The sequence below is a fragment of the Carlito syrichta genome, unplaced genomic scaffold (genome assembly GCF_000164805.1).
Source record: "Carlito syrichta isolate Samal-C Ts95f unplaced genomic scaffold, Tarsius_syrichta-2.0.1 Scaffold307331, whole genome shotgun sequence".
Classification (NCBI taxonomy): Eukaryota; Metazoa; Chordata; class Mammalia; order Primates; family Tarsiidae; genus Carlito; species Carlito syrichta.
Window position 1 is genome coordinate 781,281 of NW_007251427.1, and position 13,703 is coordinate 794,983.

The window sequence follows — 13,703 nt, forward strand, 5'->3', positions numbered from 1 at the left end:
GCTCCCACTCACCTTCTGGATGGAGGACTTGCCGCTGCGCCGCAGCCCCATGAGCAGAATCCTCGGCTTGGAGCTGTCAGCGCCCCCGGGACCACAGCCTCCGCCGGCCCCCGCCCCGACCCCGCCGCCGGCCGCAGCTGCCTCCTCTTCCTCCTCCTCCACGCCGTAGCCGAAGTCCTTTGGAAACGAATCGGCAGCGCCGTAACTGCCGGCGAGGGGCGTCTCTTCCGCCCCGTACTGCAGGGACATGGTGCTGGAGCCGCCGCCGCCGCCCGCGCCCTGACAGGCCAGGCCAAGCCAGGCCGCCGCCTCCCTAGTCCGCCGCCGCCGCTGCCGCCGCCGCCCCCGGCAGCCGCCACCGTCCGGCCCGCCCCCCAGCGCCCAGCCCTCATAGGCCCCCGAGCCGAGGCCCAGCCCCTCATTGGCCGCCCGAGCTGCCACTCGGGAGCAGCAGGGTAGGTGGTGTCCCGTCACGTGCTAGAATCACCTGACTCACAGCCGCGGGTGGGGGGAGGAGTCACGAGGAGGGCTGCCCGGCCGCGCCTCTCGCGCTGCTCCCGGCCCTCTGCCCTCCGCCTGGCGAGCACGCACCTCGGTCCTGCCCAGGAGACGCGCCTTGCTCCTGGCCGCCCCACTCACTGCCTTCTTCCGGGCTGCGGAGAGCACGGCAATGGGAGATGTTCTCTGGGCATTTGGGGAAGAATTTACAGTCCTTCTCCTACAGTTGTACTCGCTCAAACAGTATTGATTGATGCCTGAGATGTCCTGGGTACCTACCAACGGGCACAAAACTGGAACCGACTCGGACCCCACCTGCCCTCAAGTTGCTTCAGGATGAGCAGAGATCGGACTTCTGCGTAAGTAGCCCACATAGAATATTACATGGGAAGGTTACAAGCACAGATAAATAATGCTCTGGAGTTGGGAGGATGGGACAGACCGCAAGGAGTTAGCGTCTGACCGCGTTTAGGTGGGTGGATATGGTTAGGATGTGCAAAGGTATGGAGGAGCCAGCCAGACTTAAGGGCAAAGCCTCAACCAAAGCGTCATGGGTCTGCGTGATCGTTTGTTCCGTAGGACTCTAATAGGAATGCAACCCAGCTCAAACATCTTATCTCCTTTCTTCATCAAAGTGCTGGTAGTGGATACTTCTGCCACTTCAAACTCAACAGGACTAAATTTCCTCTCCTTCCAAACTCTATTTCTCCAGGAATTCCATTTCCCTCACAGAACATTGCATCTTCTATGACCTCCTTCAGAGACTAAAAGAATGAATATTGAAAGCAAACCAGGCCGGGCTCGGTGGCTCAGCCTGTAATCCCGCGCTTTGGGAGGCCGAGGTGAGTGGATTGCCTGAGTCCGCGGGTTCGAGACCCGCCTGGGCAACTTGGCGAGCCCTCATCTCTACAATAAATTAAAAAATCAGCCGGGTGTGGTAGCGCACGCCTGTAATTCTGACTACTTGGAAGGCTGAGGCGGAAGGATCGCCGGAGCCCAGCAGGTCGAGGCTGCAGTGGCCTGGAGTGGCCACTGCACTCCAGTCTGGGCGACAGAGTGAGACTTCAACTCAAAAAAAAAAAAAAAAGAAAGAAAGAAAGCAAATCAAAGCAAATGCTTGTCACCACATATGTTTAAGAAAGCTAGAGGAGTTTTGACCTTTGCAGTCAGACTCTAGAACTGGAAATTTGACAAGAGGACCCTCTCAAAGCACAGCTGTATACATTTTTTAAAGTGCAGGGTGGTGGTAGTCCTGATCTTCCAAGGAGACTGATCACTGATTATGAAGGGAAAATATTCTTATGCAGGTCTGGGACTTTGGTTATGTCTGAACCGAGAAGTAAAGGTGGGACACACCCTTAGACCAACCTCTCACCTACAAAGCATCAACCCTACAGTGTTTCTAATAGACATGCAGAATGCAGTAGCTCAGAATCGTTCCAAGGGAAAAGCGCTCACCATCTCAAAAGGCAGCCAGCTGCACTATGGAAAAGCTTTATTTGAAAGTTTATTCTAGTCAAAAATCACACTCCCTGAAGCCTGTATCAGAATAGGAATAGTCTTCATCTTTTTCATGCCAGCACTTCAGATATTAGATTGCAGTCTTCATTATTCACTAAGTCTTTTCTCTCCTTGATATTGTTCCTTCAACCATTCCTTCTGTGGTGCTGTTTGATACAAGTGTGATGATGATAGACATCTTCTGTATTGGCATTGTTCACCATGTAGCCACTAGCCACATGCTGACTGAGCACTTAAAATGTTGCTAGTGTGACTGAGGAGCTGAGTTTTTAATTGCCTTTCCTTTTTTTTTTTTTGAGTTGGAGTCTCACTCTGTCGCCCAGACTGGAGTGCAGTGGCCGCTCCCGGCCACCGCAGCCTCACCTGCTGGGCTCCAGCGATCCTTCTGCCTCAGCCTTCCGAGTAGTCAGAATTACAGGCGTGCGCTACCACACCCGGCTGATTTTTTAATTTATTATAGAGATGAGGTATCGCTGTCCAGGCGGGTCTCGAACCCGTGGGCTCAGGCAATCCACTTACCTCAGCCTCCCAAAGGCGCGGGATTACAGGCTGAGCCACGGAGCCCGCCTTTCCTTTTAATTGCCACAAGTGGCTAGTGGCTACCATATCAAACAGCCCAGTCTTATACATTCAACACCCCCCATTGGTCACTTTTCTTTATATGCATTCAGGTTTGCCATTATCCTTCAAACATATGGCACCTACAAGCAGTACTACCCAATACAGCTTTCAGGATAACTGTTTAGCACCTGGGCAATATTTCTATCAATGTCTTCCAGACTGGATTTTTTTTTTTTTAAAGTATCCATAGAGTGGTTCACATTAGTAATCACTGGAGCTACCACTCTGTCAGCAATCCTAGTGCCTAAACTTGTATAACTGCATTTTTTAACCTAAGCCTTGATATTTCAACTTTTTGGTTTAGGCCCAGTAGTTTGGGTATTTCAGATTGTTATAATCATTTTAATGCATGTGGCAATATAGTCTACCAACCAGCCCTTCCAATTGGTGGTACTTACAGTTGGCATTATTACCATCTGGTCCATATGTAGTCCTTTACAGCTTGGAAAGCACTTTGACATCCATTATATTTAATTTGATCTGATCCTTCCAACAACCTTGTGAGATAGGCAAGATGTGAAATCTGTATTTTATAGATGAAGCAACTGAAGCATAGCAGGAACTTAACTGATGAATTCCATTTTCTATTCCATTGAGCATCTTCTTGTATACAGTTTCCATCCAAATCCTTGATAGAAATGTCGAAGAAGACCTCTAAAAGCCAGGCTGATCATGAAATCTTAAAAAGCACTGACTGGTACAGCAATTTAAACAAGTCAGTTCCCCCTAAGAATGTGATTATCTAGCCCACATGATATGCCATTCTGTCCAAAAGGATGGTACAAGAGACAGCCACCTGACTTACTACATAAATATTAATACTAATCCCACGAGGAAAAGGCAAATGAGGGTTGGCTGCTGAAAAAAATTACTACTTATCTGTATCCACAAAGGGACTGTCACACCAATTGCTTACAGAAGCCAAGTCACCCTCTCTTCCAAAACCCTCAGCCATGTTTTATTATTCTTATGGTTCTTCATACACCCCGACCTACATTATAGTTGATTATATACATGTCTCATAACCAGCTTCAAGTTATTAATCACACCCAGCATTTAGCCTAGTGCTGTCCATGTAGGAGGCACTCAAATTGGTAGAAGAGAAATCTATTCAAGTGAATGTTGTTCTAATAGTAGCTGACACCTCTTCCAAAAACAACTAGAGGAGGCACAGACCACTACCACATTTCTGCTAACATCACTGATTAAAATGCCCTTATAATTGGCTTCGTCACCATTTCCACCAGGTGCCAACATTTTTGCTAGTTAAATCAGTTTTCGTTGGGTCATTTTGCTTTTTATGTATGCTCTGACTAAAAAATAAAGAAAGGTTCTATAACAATAGGGATAAAATACATGAAATAGGGATACTTCTTTAAAATGACAGTCTATCAATGAGGAAAGTGATCAGTAAGACAAAATATTTGACTGTAGTTCTGCCAAAAGAAAGGAAAAAGGACTAGCAAACAAGAATATAGTGCTTTACCATTTACAAATCTTTCACATACATTCTCATTTGACCCTCACAACAACCCTGTGAGGTAGGCAGCATAGATATTCTTATTTAACAGATGAGGAAAGTGAATCTCAGAGCAGTTAACTGATATGCCCAAGGTTCTACAGTTAGTGAATAATTTGTATTAATATCAGTCTTTGGCCTAAAAATTAAGCACCCAACCTCCCCTCATACTTGCCCTACCTACTTCACAGGGATAATGAAGATAAAATGAATTCAAGGCTAGAAAAATACATTGAGGGGGGAAAAAGCACTATATAATTATATCTACAAACTATAATTTTCCATGATATATGGCTCTTTCCCCTTCTCATCCCAGCTTGTGAGTGAACCCAGAGTTGTATATTGCCTCTGTTCTGTGCTCAACTAAGCAAATAAGGCAAGCAGGGGTACAGTGTGATTCTGTTTTTAAGTTACATAAATTACAATCAGGGTAACTGCTATTATTAGGCAAATTGAAAAATAGCACAGAAAGGCCAGTGCACAACTAGGGCCCACTAAAGCGCAGAGCAAAGCGAGGCAAGATTATCAAGACAGGGCATGATTGCATAGAAGGAAAACGTGGTGTCAGAGTTCATACTGGCACACACACAGTTATCTAAGGCAAAGTGGTGGCAAAGAAGAGTTATTTGTTCTGCACTATATAAACAAGAGCAGAAGATTCATGGGAACCCGTGCAAAAGCATCTCATGTCACACAGATCTCTCCAGCTGCCTACGGAGAATATAAACAACAGTGTCATCTTCATTTTAAAGAATGACTGTACCTCATATCCTGAAATACACCAAGGAATAGCTTCATGCTAAACTGTCATGGCTAAAATACAACCAGTACCATCATTCTTAATCAGACTAATAAACAATATCTCTTAAGGTAATGAATTAGATGGCTCTGTTTAGGTTTTTTCCAGGATTTACTTTGGATTCTCCTGCTTTAAGACCCAAAGAAAGTTATATTGAGTTTTTATTGGTGATTCTATGTATGTATGTTTATAACAGAGTGTGATAGGTGAATTTAACATATTAAAATTGAGTTCTATAGCATCTGTTCAAAAAAGATTATATACTATACAAACTATTCAAGTCATACAAAACCATTTTTCAGTGTCTTTTCAACTGAGAAGAATCCTATTCAGCACGCTTCTCCTCCTGAAGTGGTTCATACTGAGCAAGCTATGAGGCAAAGACAGAGGAGTTTAGGTGAATTTTATTCTAAATTGGGTAAAAACTACTTAGTAACAAGATGAATTAACTATTCAACTTAGTTATTAAATCAGTACATTTGTAATAATATCAGTTTCTATAACTATCCATTTTAAATCATTCAATTATTTAAGATTTAATACAACTAAGCCTAATTAAAGCCCTTTTCATATAAACCTTTAAAATTCCTGGAAAACTAAAATTTCATTCCTGTTCAAATACTTGATATGCAATAATCTATATCTTCTCAAGGCTTATAACGAAATTTCTTCCCCTCCACCAAAAGCTTACTGAAAATTCCCCCTAAAATGTAGACAAAGAGTTATGTGACATATATTAATCTAGTCAGCCAATGATGAATAACTAATGTCTTTCACTTAAAAGATGCCAAAGAGTTAACTAGCATTTGCTTACTGTGGAATCTTAGGTAATTTATGATACTGCACTTTCTCTTATGCTAAGTTGTGGTTCCTTGCAAGAAAACTAGACTAACATTCAGGTTTTTTCAATTAGCTGCTGGATTTGAGACGTTTATTAGACATCACTATGCTTTAGCTGCCTCACCTATAAAATGGCTGGTGTACATGTTTTACTTATCTCACTAGGTTGTTAAGAAGATAAAACACATTATGATAAATACTTAGAGTGATATAAAATGTACTACATGATTCAGAAAGTGATAAAACCTCAAAGACTTAGAGTTGACTAATTCGAAGTTTATGAAAATTCTCACAGGAGTTTGAAGTAAGAAAAAAACTTCAGCTGTATATAAAATTAAGTGCAAATTTACATAACTAAATCTGTTAACCCAGGGTCACCATATATGACCTTGCAATCACAAAGCCCATCACAAAGCAGTGGCCCCAGATTTACCTACTTAAAAATCAACTGCTTAAGAATCTTAGAACTATCCATTTACTTATAAGTACCATTAATCAATATTCTCATCTTTTTGTTTATGCAGGTTCTCAAGAACCTCTTCTTGACCACACTTTGTCCTATTTACAGTGTGTTTTGTAGTTTTTAGAAGTTTGGCCTTGCAATTCATTCAGATTGATACTCATCCTCCTCTCTCCCCTCTTGTCCATTTTAGTGAGGTTTTGATCATATAAGTATTAAAGGTTAAATTATTTTAATGGGAATTCTTTTTTTTAAATTTACCTTTGCTTTCAGTTTTTTATTTTCTTCTACAATAGCTTCGTATTTCTCTTTCATTTCTGCCAATTCTAGGCGAAGCAACTCTATTTCTGGATTTTCTGGGGTAGCGGCTCCTAAGTGATGCTTTAAAAAACTATTATCAGTGTTAAGAATTTACTTCTTAGAGCTGAATGAAACTAAGGAAATAGCACAGAATAGCATCAATATCCCTAATCAGAGTCACCCACCCTACCACCAGTATTTACCCAGAGGTCAGCATCCAGAAACTCAAAAGAAAGTAACTTTCTCAATAAGCAAAAGTTTTTAAAGGTTATTATCTATGTGAAAAAATAAAAGTTTCAAAATAAGGTCTTTTTCTAACTTCAAAGATGAAAAGGATACTCCAAAGCACTATTAGGTTTCTCTGGTTCTTCATATAAGGCTACCAACACTGCAAATCAAAAAGCAGAAAAAGCAACAATTAAAGTCTTAAATTTGAATGGCTGAAAGTTGTATATTCCATAACCCAGTAAATATTAGGTACCAACTATAGGCCAGAAGATATTGTAAAAACTGTCTATTCAATGATGAACAAGACAGCAGGGTCCCTGCTCTCAACAAAGTTACAGTCCAGTGCAAAAGATAAGCAAGGAACTAGCCAAAGAAAGAGTATCAAGTAGCAGTACTGGATAATGGGTTATGAGAGCACACTGGAAGAACACTTAACTAAGCCTAGAGGCCAGGCACAGTGGTTCATGTGTACCCAGCACTTTGGGAGGCTAACGCAAGAGGATTGTCTGAGCCCAGGAGTTCGAGACCAGCCTGGGCAACATGGTGAGACCTCACTTCTACAGTCAATTAAAAAATTTGCCAGGTGACAGAGTTAGACTCCAAAGCAAAAAAAGAAAAAAAATCCCTAAGCCTAGGACATCAGGGAAGACTCCCCCAAAAAGGAAAAGACCTGAGACCTACCTAGGCGATGAGTACTTCAGAGAAAATGGGAAGGCCCACAAGCAAGAAAACAATACACTGAGGAACTGAAAATTCAAGTATGGTTGAGTAGAGTTGTGAGTAAGATGGTCAGGAGTCAGATTATGGAGGGTCTTACAAATTTGGTTGGACTTGGATCCTAAGAACAGGCATATAATTAAACTGTTTTCAGGAGAAGAGTGATAGAATCACTCTTGACTCCTGTGTGGAAGATCAAGTGGGATAAGGATAAAGGCAAGAAGAGGCTGATGTGGTAATCTAAGTTAAAAAGATAACCTGCAGTATAGTGTTACAGCAGTGGGAAGAAAGAAATTAGAGAATAACTTAGGAAAGAATCAATAGGGCTATGGTAATTACTGGAATAAACTTTTAATTCAAAATGGTCTTCAAGAATAAAGTTTCAGCCAGGCATGATGGCTCATGCCTCTAATCTTAGCCCTTTGGGAAGCCAGGGTGAGAGGACTACTTGAGACCAGGAGTTCAAGACCAGCCCAGGCATCATAGCAAGACTCTGGTCCCTACAAAAACTTTAAAAAAGTAGCTGACTTGGTGGCACACACCTGTAGTCTTAGCTACTTGGGAGTCTACAAGGAGGATCACTTGAGCCCAGGAGTTTGAGGCTACAGTGAGCTATAATCGTACCAATGCACTCCAGCCTGGGAAACAAAAGTGAGACCTTATCTCTTAAAAAAAAAAAAATTAACATGCCTAAATCAACATGAAAATATATACTTTAGTGGTTTCATATCCAATAGCTTATATGAGCATACTTTGTTCATCTACTGAAGAGCTCCTCCTAGAATTTACTACTCATATAAAAATCTCTCTAAACCAAACTAGTAGTTATTTTGTCCATGGAATTCTTTGAAAAGCCTGATAAAAGAAAAAAAAAAAAGTAACCACATACACAAAAAAATGTGCATATCTAGACCCCAAGTTAAAAAGTCCTATTGTAAATTAGCTTACATGGTTACCTTTTGTTTTAGAATTTTAATAACATCAAAATAATATATAGTATTAAAAATTAAATGGGCAACTACTTTTAACAACGTACATTGAATTCTGATAGCTACTCTTCATCTTCTCAATGCACTTACAGCATTATATTTGAGAAACCAAAAAATATATTTATACCATCCCTCCCCTCTCCTCTCCTCTCCCCTTTCAATATGCTACAGAACTCTTTTAATCCCTCTTTATTGCCTTTTTCTTAAAATTATATGCTCTAACCTCTGTTTCTTCCATTAATTTCCACTGATCTCTATTAAATCCTAATTTTATAAGACATGGATATTAATACTCTTACTCTTTCCTCCTCTTCTCCTCACAACCTGTTTCTCACAGCTTCTAAATTTCTGTTAGTGGTACTTACAAGGTTGACAGTTGCAGAATATAATGTAAACACTAGGTTTCCTGTGTTTTTCTATAGAAGAAATATACTTCCTTTTAATCAGACAAGAACTTGATACCCAAACATGTTCCCCTTTCTGCCTTAGCAGCCAGGATTTTTAGAGGTTGATGTAGTGTTCAAAATAGCTAAAAATGCTTCTTCTTCCAAGTGATTTATCATCTTTATTTTTAGTCATCCTCATAATGTTTTACTGTTATAAACAGTTTTAAGTATTCTTGGCAATAAGCTAGATAGAAAATATAAAATAAATTTGTGGGCAGGCATGGTGGCTCACACCTGTAATCCCAGCATTTTGGGAGGCTGAGATGGAAGGATCACTTGAGCCCAGGAGTTCCAGACCAGTCTAGGCAACATAATAAGACATCATCACTACAAAAAAAAAAAAAAAGCCAGGCGTGGTGGCAAGCACCTGTAGTCCCAACTACTTGAGAGGCTGAGGCAGAAGGATCTCCTGAGCCCAGGAGGTTGAGGGTACAGTAAGCCTTAATGGTGTCACTGCCCTCCAGCCTGGATGACAAAATGAAACGCCAACTCAAAAAAAAAAGAACAAAAAAAGAAAATTGTGTAAAATACCTATGTTTGAAGCTGAAAAATCAAATTTTAAATAAATCATATTAAAGTTGTTAAGTTGTAATCAATATCATTAAGTTGTCTGATGTTATATTTAGGAGCCTGGAAACCCAAAGAGATTGAAGGGTTAGAGTCCAGTGGATGTGAGGAGGGGAAAGATGCCTCCAGGCGTTTCCAGTCTCTCGTGATAGAAAATCCTTATATGAACACAAGCCTATTATACATCTTCTGTGTAGTCAGTTACCTCTTACAAGTGTCATTTTTCTGCCTTTTATCATTCTTTTATTCACTCCATCTAGCCACTCTGGTCTCCATATATTTCCTAGAACTCTTGACATCATGTACTATTTCATACAGGTCTCTGCTCAAAAGTTGCTTCTTAAGAAGGGCCTGGCCAGGCACGGTAGCTCACACCTGAAATCCCAGCACTTTCGGCAGCCAGGGCGAGTGGATTGCCTGAGCCCAGGGCTTCACAACCAACCTGGGCAACTTAACAAGACCTCATCTCTACAATAAATCAAAAAATGATCCAGGCATAGTGGCACATCCCTGTAGTTCCAGCTACTTGGAAGGCTGAGACAGAAGGATTGCCTGAATCCAGCAGGTGGAGGCTGCAGTGGCCCTGAGTGTGCCACTGCACTTTAGCCTGGGTGAAAGAGTGAGACTCCAACTCAAAAAAAAAAAGTCCTTCCCTCCACCACCCTATATAAAATGGCATACACATGTCACCTGTCAACTCTTTTTTTTCCCCCTCTGTCACCAGGCTGGAGTGCAGTGGCACAATCACAGCTCATTGCATCCTCCTCGGCTCAGGCGATCCTTCTGCCTCAGCCTCTCTGTAGATGGAACTACAGGTACCACCACACCCAGGTAATTTTTTTTTAAAGAGAAGGGGTCTCACTATGTTGCCAGGCTGGTCTCAAACTCCCAGGCTCAAACAATCCTCTTACCTCAACCTCCCAAAGTGCTGGGATTACAGGTGTGAGCCACCATGTCTGACTGCCACCTTAAATGCTATCCCTAACCTTGGTATATTTTTATTCATAACACTTCCACTAGCTAACACTGTGTAATTATCTGTCTCCACTAACTACCATATACACTCACAAGAACAGAGACTTTTTCCCTCTGCTGTGTCCCGTATCTGGAACAGAGACTTGAATAAAATGGTCTAAATAAATGAAAGAAATTAACTTGTAGAGTTTTTAGAGGGGATGACATTTCAAGCATCTGTGACACCTCAAGAGACAACATAACACAGCGCTTCCATACAGCAGTCCCTTAATACTTGCTGAAATGTATCTGCAAAGCAATAAAACTAGTATCTGAACCCAAAGTAGGTGGCAATTCAAAATTACCAGCCCATAGCCAGGTGCAGTGGCTCACGAACATAATCCTAGCACTTTGGGAGGCTGAGGTGAGAGGAGTGCCTGAGCCCACTGGTTTGAGACCAGCCTGGGCAACTTGGTGAGACCTCATCTCTATAATAAATCAAAAAACTAGCCAGGTGTGATGGCACATGCCTGTAGTTCCAGCTACTTGAAAGGCTGAGGCAGAAGGATCGCCTGAGCCCAGCAGGTTGAAGCTGCGGTAGCCATGAGCATGCCACTCCACTCCAGCCCAGGCGACAAAGTGAGACTCTGACACACATACAAAAAAAATTACCAGCCCATGCATGGGAATTAAGTCTGCTTTCTGCTAAGACCCAGGAGTTGTTCTCCCAGAATTTTCCTCTAACCTTTGCTCCTGTCCAAAGAACAGTTACCAAATTATTTCCCAGACACTTCCTAGTTTCATATGACCCAGGTCTTCATCCCTGCCAACAATTTCATTCCACACCCTTGAAAATCCCAGCCAGTGAGTTGAGTGACAAATAGCAGGTAGTAAAATTACTGCCGAGCAAATGAAGTTGTACCCTACATCTTGGAATCCTCCTGTTTCATGAACTTTACTCATGAACTACTTAGATCTTGAAACCATGAAGAAACAGATACAATGTAACATTAAACGTCCAGTTTAAAACTTGAAAATAGTATATGTAACCATTTTGATGTACCCTCAAGCTCTTTAAACTATAATTCTACTTTAACTTCAAAATCTACACAAAATAGGAATTGATGCAGATTATTAACTGGAGTTGAAAAGTCACAGCTAAATGACATTACACGATTTATTTAAAATTTGATTGTTCAGCTTCAAACATAGGTACTTTACACAATTTTTTTTTTTTTTTTTTTTTTTTTTTTATTTGAGCTCTCATTTTTGTCTCCCAGGCTGGAGGGCAGTGACACCATCAAAGCTCACTGCAGTCTCAACCTCCTGGCTCAGGCGATCCTTCTGTCTCAGCCTCTCAAGTAGTTGGGACTACAGGCTATGAATTGCCTACTTTGGGGTTTAGGCTCGCTCAGCCCACTTTCATATCCAGTCATTTTCCAGTTGCCTTTTGTTCGAGGAAAAATGTCTCTTAACAGGATTCTGAGGACTCCGCAAAAACTATAAGACGGGAGGAATTGGGATCTCAAGGTCTTAAAAAAACATGTCCACTGCGGCCGCTCGAGGCAAAACAACGGAAGTTGGAGCGACTTTGCAACAGCTGCAAGAGTTTCACTCCATGCGCGGAGACTGGTAGCGTGAACTAGGCTACCGCACCTGGGCGGCGTCCAGCAGCCAGCATGAGCCGGTCCCCGCCGAACCTGAGGCCCACCTCGCTGGACCGGTTGCGTCCCACCTGTTTCCCTTCTTCCCCACATTACGGCCTTTCGGGGGCGCAGCCCCGAAGAGCACCACGAGGGCACGAGGAACCCTCTCCTAGCCCATGCTCACCCTTGGTCAGTGTGTCCAGCACCCCCGACTTCTCCAAGTACCTCCGGAACTGCTCACGCTTCGAGTCGGCGGCCTGAGGAGACACCGTGGGTCAGTGGCCAAAGCCCGGGGACTGGAGCAGAAGAAGGCGCTGGGAGTAAGGCAACCCCACCTTTGCCTCACTACATCGGACCGCCTCCCCACCCCAAATCCTGTGCCGGCACCCCAACTCCCACCCGGAGGCCGACCGGCGGCTGGCTACCTCCCACACGCCCCCAACCACGCCGCGCCCCCCTCACTTTGTAATGGGCCATAGTGACAGCGGCGTAGCTGGCGCCGGAGACCGCGACTGGCGGGCTCGGAACAGAACTGCTCATGCGCGAAAGGAGGCGCGCGTCTGCGCACTTGCGAAGCACGGGCCGGCATTGCCGGGGTGTGGCCTGTTTCCATGGCGCCCAGGACGCTCTGACTCTTTCACTGCACGCTATGCCGAGGGAGGCTGCGTACGCCCGCCCCTCTGGCTGTCGGAGCAGCACCACTACTTCCTTTTCCGGTCCACACAACGTTTGGGAAAAGCGAGATTTGGAGAATCTATCCAGATGGGGATAGAGATGGGCGTGGCGTCCGGAAGCAGAGCCCGGGAACGCTATGAAGATTGCAGGCGGGAGGGTCGCCGGACGCTGGTAGTGAGCGCATCTTTCTCAACTGGGACGTCGGAAGTTGTGGTGACCCATAAGTGCTGGGCTTCTTGGCTCTCATCCTGATAAAGCTCGCACTACTTTTCAATGGCTGAGGAGAGTGTTTAGAATTGTATGTTTTGGCTCCAGCCTTTACCTTTGGAATCTCCTTGATTTGTGACTAACTTGGTGGTGACGCTGGAGTGTGAACAGTAAATTGCTGGCACTTTTGAGCGCTTATTGTGTGCCAGGTACTGTAGTAAGCATAGGTGTGTTTCGTTTTAATTCTTACAACACTTCTGTAAGGTAGGGTAGTGTTAGTAAAGTGGCAAGGTTAAATGACCAGTGAGAAGTGTGAGATACTTATCCAGGCAGTGAACCACGATGCTATGTACTGGTGAAAGAGAGCCACGGTCTTTTAAAGATTTTATTTACTAGGTAGCAACATGTGGTTATATACTCAAGACACAACCGGTTGCAGTCTAGAAGGAAACTAAGTTATTGCGTTCCAAGGGTAAACAAAGTTAACCCAGTGTCCAAAGATAAAGGATTAGTAACTAACAGGAGCAATTATATAGATTAAGAACAATTTTCTCGCGGTGCTTCACGCCTGTAATCCTAACACTTGGGAGGCCGAAGCAAGAGGATTGCCTGAGCGCAGGGACTCCAGACCAGCCCGGACAACTTGGAGAGACCTCATCCCTACAATAAATCAAAAAATTAGCTGGTCGCGGTGGCCTATGGTTCCAGCTATTTGG

At 43.3% G+C, this 13,703-nt stretch overlaps 2 protein-coding genes across 3 annotated transcripts in view; both read right to left on the reverse strand.

The window, feature by feature from the left end:
* Window positions 1–412, reverse strand: part of RRAGC (Ras related GTP binding C) — a 19,558-nt gene extending 19,146 nt beyond the window's left edge. The window contains exon 1 of one of the 2 annotated variants that reach the window (XM_008064414.2): window positions 13–412. In XM_008064414.2, coding sequence (XP_008062605.1) covers window positions 13–249 — 237 coding nt within the window. In that variant the 5' untranslated portion in view covers window positions 250–412. The remainder of the gene's footprint in view (window positions 1–12) is intronic. The other variant, XM_021715725.1, reaches the window with a different exon arrangement.
* Window positions 413–4,103: 3,691 nt separating this feature from the next.
* MYCBP (MYC binding protein) lies at window positions 4,104–12,661 on the reverse strand. The gene is made up of 5 exons (XM_008064415.2): window positions 12,568–12,661; window positions 12,290–12,362; window positions 6,898–6,946; window positions 6,520–6,649; window positions 4,104–5,328 (listed from the first exon to the last, which is right to left on the reverse strand). Exons 1-5 carry the CDS (start codon window positions 12,643–12,645, stop codon window positions 5,284–5,286), a joined length of 375 nt encoding a protein of 124 aa, XP_008062606.1. The 5' UTR covers window positions 12,646–12,661; the 3' UTR covers window positions 4,104–5,283.
* Between the last annotated feature and the right edge of the window lie 1,042 nt (window positions 12,662–13,703).